We start from the raw sequence: 9,963 nt of genomic DNA, 5'->3' as shown, positions 1-9,963 counted from the left end.
TGTGCCGAGCACCGTTCTAAGCGCTGGGGTAGACACAGGGGAATCAGGTCGTCCCACGTGGGGCTCACGGTCTTCATCCCCATTTTACAGATGAGGTAGCCGAGGCACCGAGAAGTGACTGGCCCAAAGTCCCACAGCTGACAGGTGGCGGAGGCGGGATTCGAACCCATGACCTCTGACTCCAAAGCCCGGGCTCTTTCCACTGAGCCTTGCTGCTTCTCTAAGAAGCGTGAGCCAATCGTCGGGCAGGGCCGGTCACTCTCTCTGTTGCCCAGTTGTCCATTCCAAGCGCTTAGCCCAGTGCTCCGCACACAGTAAGCGCTCAATAAATCCGATGAACGAATGCACGACCGAGTCGGTGTGTCCGTGGTCAGTGGGTCCGGCGTGTCTGGCCGCTGGCCGGGCCGGGGAGAGGGGTGAGGTTGGGGTCCCTCCCCCGGGGTCAGAGGTCAGAGGTCAGGGACGGGCGGGAAAGGGGCACCGAGCCGCAGGCCCCGCACAACCGCCGCTCCTCCCGACCCCGGTTTCGGTTTCATTTTGGGTTTGGTTTGGGGGTCGGGGGGGCCGATGGAGCAGGTGGAAGGACTGACCGTGGCGCGCTGCGGGGCCTCCCCCTTCCTGCGGCCCTACACGCTGCGCTACCGCCAGGTGAGACCCGCCCCCCGCGACCCCCAACCCCCGGACACGGCCCGGGACCCGCCTCCCGGACCCCCCAGAGCTCGGGGGTGCCCCGGGACCCTCCCCCATCGCCCCCAAAGCCAGAGCAGGCCCGGGACCCGCTCCCCGCCCCCCCCAAACCCGGACATGCCCCAGGCCCCGCCCCCATAGCTCCCAAGCCAGAGCAGGCCCCGGGACCCGCCCCTCGGACCCCCAAAGACCCGGGACCCGCCCCTATAGACCCCAAGCCAGGGCAGGCCCCAAGACCCGTCCCCCGGACCCTCAAAGCCCCAGGATCCCCCCCACTAAAACCGGGCACGTCCCAGGCCCCGCCCCCATCGCCCCCAAAGTCAGAGCAGGCCCCGGGAGCCGCCCCCCGCCTCCCCAAACCCCGGGCACATCCCCCATAACCCCCAAATCCAGAGCAGGACCCGGCCCCCAGGTCCCCTAAACCCGGGCACGTCCCAGGCCCCGCCCCCATAGCCCCCAAAGCCAGAACAGGCCCCAGCCCCCGACCCCCAAACCCCAGGCACGTCCCCGACCCCAAAACCCCTGGTACGTCCCCAGCCCCGACCCCCACACCTCCAAAACCCCGGCCACGACCCCGACCTCGACCTCGACCCCCCAAACCCAGAGCAGGCCCCCGGCCCCGCCTCCAGACCCCCAAACTCCGGGCACGCCCAAGCTCCGCCCCCCAAAACCCCTGACAGGCCCCCGGCCCCGCCCCCAGATCCCCAAACCCTGGCATGTCCCAGCCCCCCCAAATCCTGGGCATACCCCCCCAGGCCCCCAAAACCCAGGGCATACCCCAACGCCCACCCCCCAAAACTCAGGGCACCCCTCGGGCCCCGCCCCCATAACCCCCAAACCCAGAGCAGGCCCCAGCCCCGCTCCCAAGACCCCCAAAGCCTCGGGCACACCCCCTCTCCCACCCCCCAAAACCCAGGGCCCCCCCAGCCGCCCAAACCCGGGGCACGGGCCTGGTCCCGCCCCTCCTACCCCATGCCCATTCATTCACTTAATTCATTCAGTCATTTAATCGTATTTATTAAGAGTTCTCTGTGTGCATTCATTCATTCATTCATTCAATTTATTTACTGAGCGTTTACTGTAGAGCACTGTACTAAGCACTTGGAAAGTACAGTAGAGCAGTAAAGAGAGAAAATCCCTGCCCACAACGGCTTACAGTCTAGAGGGGGAGAGACAGACATCAAAACAAAAGGAAACAGGGATCAATATAAATAAATAAATAGAATTATAGGTATATACATATAAACATAGTGCTGTGGGGCGGTGGGGGGCAGAGAGCAAACAGCGAGTCGAGAGGCGATGGGGAGGGGAGGAAAAGGGGGCTTAGACAACCCCATCTCCACCACCCCCCTCGCATCCCCGTGTCCAGACCCCACCCCCTCTTTTAGGCCTGGGAGCACAGGAATAATAATAATTAATAATTATGGTATTTTTTAAGCACTCACTATGTGCTAAGTGCTGGGGTACATACAAGATAATCAGGTTGTCCCACATAGGGTTCACAGTCTTCATACCCATTTTCCAGATGAGGTAACATGCACAGTGAAGTTAAGTGGCTTGCCCAAGGTCACTCAGCAGACAAGTGGCGGAGGCGGGATTAGAACCCATGTCCTTCTGACTCCCAAGCCCTGTGCTGCTTCCGCTAAGCCATGCTGCCCTCCCCCGACCCCAAGACTGTCACCCCACAAAGCGCCCTAACCCATTCATCACCCCCAGGTCAGTACCCTCTCCGGTTGCCCAAGGAGAGGGGCCCCGGGGTGGGTTTTGAGCCACGAGGAACCCAGGAATGCCCGGCACCACCACCCTCCCCCGCCACCGTCGGCCCTAGCCAGCTGGAGCCCTGCCCGCCTCACTCCACCTTTCCTCTTCCTCCTCCTCCCGTCCTTCCTGCCCTTCTCCCCGTTTCTCTCCCCCGACGGACGTCCCTCAGACTCTAGCCACGTGGGACCCGGCTCCGAAAGGGGGGAGGGTGCTGGCTGTGCCCTCTCGCTACCTGCCCCCACCTTGATGGGGCCAAGGCCCTCCGTGGCACCGGGAAGGCCTACCCCGCCGGCCGGTGTCAGATGGGCCCAGCCGACCCAGAAAACGAAGAAGGCACGGGCAGGTGCGGGGGCAGAGCCTCGAGCCGTGGGGCACCGGTGGGAAGTAGATCTGCTCACCACGGACCCTGCGCCTTGGGCCCTGTGGCATAAGGGGCGTGAGGTCACTTCTCCCCAGACTCCCGTCCCCTTGGCCGGCAGGGAGGTCACCTATCGGAAGGTCATCCAATTCCAGGGCAGGGGGAGCTGCCCTCTTCATTTGCTGCCGATTCCCTTCCCTTCCATTCTTTCATTCGGTCGTATTTATTGAGCGTTTACTGTGTTCAGACCATTAGACTAAGGCCGGAGGAGAGACTCCATTTTCAGGGCCTTGGCCCAAATTTTCCTCCAAAGAAGTCTTCCCCACGAAGAGGTTTTTGCTTTAGGTGAGAAGCATCAGAAGAGGATTTTCTAGCAGAGGCGCTCTCTAGCAGCCTCTCGGGTCGGACCATCCCCACGGTCCTTTCGGGCCACTCAGGAATGTGTGGGTCACCTCCAGCACACGGGATGAGACACCCTTGCTCGGGAGTTTTCATTCAGGGACATTCATTATGCGGAGCTCTGTCAGAAACACTTGGGAGATGATAAGTAATCGGTGATATTTATCGAATGTTTACTGTGTGCAGAGCACACGGAGTACGATACATCATGGTTGATAGACATGTTTCCTGCCCACAGGGAGCTTACAGTCTAGATAAAGAGTAAATAGGATCCCTACCCTCAAGGAGCTTACAAGCTAATGAGTTTTGGCTTCCAGCCATTTTTTTCCTAATGGTATTTGTCAAGCGCTTATTATGGGCCTTGTCATTGTCATGTCCAATGTGGGGCTCGCTCACGATCTTAATCTCCGTTTTACAGATGAGGCACAGAGAAGCAAAGTGACTTGCCCAGGGTCACACAGTAGACAAGTAGCAGAGCTGGGAGAAGAACCCAGGTCCTCTGACTGCCAGGCCCGTGCTCTTTCCACTAGGCCAGGCTGCTTCTCAGAGTTTGTATCCTGGGGAGGTTCTCCTCTGATTCCCCCTATTTCCTTAATGAGAGACTTGATTCTCTCATCGCCCTCTTTACCAATAATAATAATAATAATGGTGTTATTTGTTCAGCATTTACTAAGTGCTAAGCACTGTACTGAACGCCCGGGGAGATACAAGATAATCAGGTAGAACACAATCCCTGTTCCTCAGTGGCCTTATAGTCTAAGCCTGAGGGAGGAGTTACTGAACACTGTTTGTACACGTAAGGAATCTTAGGCCCTGAGAATTTCAGTGACTTGCCCAAGGTCACTTCACCCACCTCCCATGGCCCCCACCTAGGCTTGGTTTCTCCCATCAACTAACCGTCATGAAGATCAAAATCACCACAGCTCGTTCAGGAGAGAGTCCATAGAGAAACCCCCTACAAGGTGTTTAGAGGCTGTACTTCCCCAGGCCTCTACATCTATTTTCCCAGAGAAGAAGAGAGGCCTTGCCAAGGCTTCACCGAGACCAGAGATTTAACCTTTTTATATCATTGTCCGGGCCGTGTCCTCTACGCGGCCCAATATATTTCTTTTCCCCGATCAGAGGCATCGTCTGAGCAACTGGCTCTTTCAGGAAGTGCCGTAGCTAGCGGAGGGAGCACGGGCTTGAAAGTCAGAAGACCTGGCTTCTAATCCCGGCCCCGGGCCTGCTTTGTGACCTTGGGCAAGTCCTCTGTACCTCAGTTACCTCCTCTGAAAAATGGGGATTCAGTACTGGTTCGCCCTCCCTCTTAGATTGTGAACCCCGTGTAGGACAGGACCTGTGTCCAATCTGCACATACAGTATGTGGCACATATAGTTGGCACATAGTAAGCGCTTAACAAATGCCACTAGTATTATTATTATTCTCCTCCTGTCCATTTCCCGCCTGGTCCTACGGGGCGTTGGTCTCAGGGCTGTCGGACACCCCAGCCGAGGGGGCCGCGGCTGAGGTCGCCCGAGTAAAATTGGCTATTGGTCCCGTAGCATCCAAAGAAAGGGGGACGTACCCAGTAAGCCGGAGTTGGCAGCACCTGCTTGAGGGAAATAACGGATGCGGTTGTAGGAATCATCTTCCGGGTCCTGTTGATTTAATTGGGAGTCACATTTGGGAGGTTGAGACAACAGCAGAACCACCTGCAGTTCAAAGGAGAATCGGGGCCAGTTCCGCCTCCTGAATTTTGTTTTTTTCAAAGTGGCAGAAAATAACCATAGTAATTGGGGCCATCTTTGTTTATAAAGGACAGAAAGGGCTTGTGTCCTTTTGGAAGCTCCCAGCTGGCCTCCTTTCTGCACAGTTGTCTCCCAGCTCTCTCTATATTGAAGCGGGAGCTACCTTCCTCCAAGCCACCTCTGCCGCTTGTCTGCTTCGTGACCTTGGGCAAGTCACTTAACTTCTCTGGGCCTCAATTTCCTCATCTGTAAAATGGGGATAGAAACTGTGAGCCCCATGTGGGACATGGACTGTATCCATCTTGATTTGCTTGTATCCACTCCAGTGCTTAGTAAAGTGCCCGGCATATAATAAGCACTTAACAAATATCATTTTCCTCAGTGCTTAGAACGGTGCCTGGCACATTGTAAGCGCTTAACAAATACCACACTTATTAGCGAAAGACTCTTTGCGGGGCGAGCTCCTTGAGAACAACTTTTCCTTTTGCTCCGATTCAGTCGGGACAAACGAATTGGTTCACGGTTGAGACGTTGTTTCGTTCGGAGAAGCAGCGTGGCTCAGTGGAAAGAGCATGGGCTTTGGAGTCAGGGCTCATGAGTTCGAATCACAGCTGTGTCACTTGGCTGTGTGACTGTGGGCAAGTCACTTAACTTCTCTGTGCCTCAGTTCCCTCATCTGTAAAATGGGGATCAAGACTGTGAGCCCCACGTGGGACAACCTGATTCCCCTATGTCTACCCCAGCGCTTAGAACAGTGCTCGGCACATAGTAAGCGCTTAACAAATACCAACATTATTATTATTAACGAGTAAACGTGATGATCTTTAAGCGGATGATGCGCTCTTGGATTTTTGGTGGTGTGTTTTTAAACTCTCTCCTCCCCGGTGTTCTCCCCCTTCGCGGGGGTCTTCTAGTGGCAGGCCACTCCGACTCCTTTGCCCAGACGGTCCCCGTGGCGGCCATGCTTCCATCCCCTCTCCACCCAGCTGCTCTACTGACTAGCCTGATTGATTGATGGTGCTCTCCGCTGCTTTGAGGTGGAAAAATCTAGATTTTTTCAGTTGATGTGCCTATGGCCTCCTTGATCGTTGAACTGTTAGGAAGATGCCAGGGAGTCGGGGAGAGACAGGTATAAACGATCAAGAGGAGAAGAGGGGGCCCAGTTAATAACACTGATTAATAATTATTATCAATAATAGCATCTCTTAAGCACTTACTGTGTGCCAAGCACTACGTAGATTAATGAACCAGTCGTTTTTTTCGAGGGCTTGCTGTGTGCAGAGCACTGTACCAAGCTCTTGGGAGAGTACGCTGTGACAGAGTTGATAGACGTATTCCCTGCCTACAATGAGTCAGTCAGTCAGACGTATTTATTGAGTGCTTACTGTGTGCAGAGCATTGTACTAAGCGCTTGAGAGAAGATAATATTACAATAAACAGATGCATTCCCTGCCCATGTGTTTACAGTCTAGGGGCAGGGGAGACAGACATTAGTATAAATAAATAAATGACAGATATGTACATAAGTACCGTGGGGCTGGGAGGGAAGATGAATAAAGGGAGCAGGTCAGGTTGACGCAGAAGGGAGTGGAAGAAGAGGACTGAGTCAGGGAAGGCCTCTTGGAGGAGATGGGCCTTCAGTAGGGCTTTGAGGGCAGAGGGGGTGAGTAATTGGCCGTCAGATATGAGGAGGGAGGGCATTCCAGGCCGGAGGCCGGACGAGGGCAAAAGGTAGGCGACGAGATAGACGGGATCGAAGTACAGTGAGAAGGTGAGCACCAGAGGAGCAAAGTATGCAGGCTGGGTCGTAGGAGAGTAGTGAGGGGAAGCGGGTGGGGCTAAGGTGATGGCTTTAAAGCCTAGAGGGAGGAGTTTCTGTTTGATGTAGAGGCCGAGGGGCAACCACTGGAAGTTCTTGAGGAGTGGGGAAACATGGACTGAACGTTTTTGTAGAAAAATGATCTGGGGAGCAGAGTGAAGTATGGACCAGAGTAGGGAGAGAGTCCTCTAGACTGGAAGTTCGTTGCAGGCAGAGAATGGGTCTGTTTATTATTGTATCGAATTCTCCCAAGTGCTTAGAACAGTGCTCTGCACACTGTAAGTGCTCCATAGAATGATTGATTGGTGTTGGGCCTGCACGCTGGTCTCCATGACCCTCCAAGGGCTGGCTCCGGGCTGGAAGCGGTGGACAGTAGATTTGTGATGGAGGGGCAGATCTCTGCTAGGAGGAGACTCAGATCATCCATAGTCATCCCTGGTATTTACTGAGAGCTTACTGTGTGCGGAGCACTGTACTAAGCGCTTGGGAGAGTGCAATACAACAGAGTCAGTAGATACGTTCCCTGCCAACGCTGGCGATGACTGAGTTTTTGTAGCAAAGGATTGGATGTAGGGGAGACGTGAGGAGGTGTATAATTCAGTGATGTTTCATCGGCGGTAAAAATAAATGTCTACTGTCCAATGTGGCTTATTCTGGCATGTATGCATTTGAGTCATAGTGTCATACAGGTTAGATCACATAATAATAATGATGCTAATAATAACAACCATAATGGTGATATTTACTAAGGACTTTTTATGGTATTTGTTAAGCATTTACTATGTGCCGGGCACTGTACTAAGCACTTACTATGTATTAAACATCAGGGTCGTCTCCGTGTAACCAGATCAGACACTACCCCTCTCCCATATGAAACTCAGAGGCTAAGGGAAAAGGTATCGAGTCCCTATTTTACAGATGAGGACACTGAAGCCCAGAGGAGTTCAGTGACTTGCCCAAGGTCACACATCTCCTCATTTAGAGCCCAGATCTCCTGATTAATAGTCCTCTGCTCTTGCTGCTAAGCCACGCTTTTCTGGTGCGGCTGCACGTTAACAAGGATCGGGAAGAAAAATAAATATTTTTTTTCATGTTTGGGATTGAGAATTACCAATTATCATTCTGATAATCTTCCCTCGATTTTTGTAGGATATCCGGGGTCTGAAATATTTCGACGCTTCTCAGTCAACTGAGAGTATTTACAGAGCGCTCACTGTATGCAGAGCACTGTTCTAAGCACTTAGGAGAGTAGAGTGCAACAGAGTTGGTAAATGTGTTCCTTGCCCACAATGAATTTTACAATCTAGAGGGTAGTTTTTGTCTTTTACTTTGCCATAAAATGGAGAAATTGGTCTTTTGTATTTTCAAGGACCAGTAGAAACAGGAGCCGCTTCTGTCCCCTGCCCACATCATTCACTAGAGCTCAACTCGCTTTTTAATAATCCCAGAAACCTCCTTTAAAGTCTGACAGTTAAAATGCTGCCATTAAAGTAATAGGGAATGTTCAGCTACTTGTCAAAACAAGCAACGCCCTGCTGCTCTAGCACATCAAAGACAAATGATTATTGAGACAATCAATTTCTCCAAGTAATGCATCTGGGCAAATTGGAGTGGGTTTTGAGTTATTATGATTATTTTTTTTTTGGTTTTAGACAACCATTTAGTAACTTCCTTGATAAGCAGCGGCTGCTCATTAGAATGTGCTAATGGAGGAAAGGAAACAGAACACTTTAACAGTGTAGTTTTAGAGAAATTCAGTTCCCCCTTCTTTGGGAATAGTGTATTTATTAAATGCTGGCATAGCTACAGGATTATCAGGTTGGACACAGCCCCTGTCTCTCATGGGCCTCCCAAGCCACCCTGTTTTACAGAGGAGGAAACTGAGGCCCAGAGAAGTTGAGTGACTTGCTTACGGTCATGCAGCAGACCAGGAATAGATCTGGGATTAGAACTCTGCTCTCCTGACTTTAGATTCTAACATCTTCCCACTAGACCGGATTGCCTTCCTCTGGAGCCTTTGTTTGTCACCAGCTGGGTTTCATTTCCTCCTCTTCTTCCTCCTCTTCCTCTTCCTTTCCTCTGCCAATAGTAGCTCTCCTGGCCTACTTCATTCTCCATTCTCAGTTGAGCCCTGAATAATATAATAATTGTGGTATTTGTTAAGTGCTTACTATGTGCCAGGTACTGTACTAAGCGCTGGGGTAGATACAAGCAAATTGGATTGGACACAGGCCCTGTCCCACATGGGACTCAAACACTTAATCCCCATTTTTTACTACTGAGGTAACTGAGGCACAGAGAAGTGAAGTGACTTGGCCAAGGTCACAGAGCAGGCATGTGGCAGAACGGGGATTAGAACCCAGGTCCTTCTGACTCCAGGCCCATGCTCTTCCACTAAGCCTCACTGTTTCTCTTCATGGGCAGGGATCGCTTGTGTCAACCGTGTTGGACTTTCCCCAGAGTTTAGTACAGTGCTCTGCACACAGTAAAGCGCTCAATAAATACCACTGATTGATCTTAGCCAGGACCAACGTGGAGGAAAGACATTCCTCCCCTATCTCCCAAGTCCCTTTCTGAGAGAAACCAAGGAGGCAGAGAAGAGAGAGTTGCTTTTGACCAAAGTTTAGGACATTTATAATTTGAACAGAATCCTGTCCCGGAGGGCAGGAGGTAGAGTTTGTTCTTTCCATAGGTTTGAGATCGACTCAGTCCCCTCCCTGAGGCATCTCAGGAGCTCTTCAAGCCAAACCGTTTAGGAGAAATTTCGGCTTCCAAGGAATGACAGGATTTTGCTGCCCGAGGAGGTGGGAACTAGAAACCTTTGAAAATTCTCGTTTGACAAGTCAAGGGAGGATTTCTCTGTGGCCAATGGAAACATTAATAGCGGAGCAGAAAGTGATTTCTCCCCATTTGGAGATATTGATATTGAATCAGGAGAACGCTTGCGCCGGATCTCGTGGCTATGTACGACGGGAGATGATTTTCCATTGCAGTTTCCCAGGACAGGGAAGGGGCTGGGAAGGGAAAAGGGTACTGTTGAGATTCCCCCGATGGGGAAGCATTTCTACGGGAACCAGCTCCCCAAGTTAAGGATGGGAGTCTGGCAAGAGCCCCAGACTTACAGGCTCCAATTGGAAGTTGACTACGCCCCTTGTGAGGAAGCGGTGGAGTTGGCTACCTATCAACTGACCTGTGCCCTGGCTCTAGC

At 52.4% G+C, this 9,963-nt stretch overlaps 1 protein-coding gene across 1 annotated transcript in view; it reads left to right on the top strand.

Annotated features, from left to right (window-relative positions):
- The first annotated feature begins 438 nt into the window (after positions 1-438).
- NUDT14 (nudix hydrolase 14) overlaps positions 439-9,963 on the top strand; it is a 73,847-nt gene continuing 64,322 nt past the window's right edge. The window contains 1 exon segment of the mRNA XM_029073366.2: positions 439-648. Within this exon segment, the coding sequence (XP_028929199.1) occupies positions 568-648 (81 nt within the window). The 5' untranslated portion in view covers positions 439-567.

Source organism: Ornithorhynchus anatinus, chromosome 1 (assembly GCF_004115215.2).
Source record: "Ornithorhynchus anatinus isolate Pmale09 chromosome 1, mOrnAna1.pri.v4, whole genome shotgun sequence".
NCBI classification, from domain to species: domain Eukaryota; kingdom Metazoa; phylum Chordata; class Mammalia; order Monotremata; family Ornithorhynchidae; genus Ornithorhynchus; species Ornithorhynchus anatinus.
The sequence above is the reverse complement of the archived record's forward strand: the minus strand, read 5'-3'. Positions and strand labels throughout refer to the sequence as shown.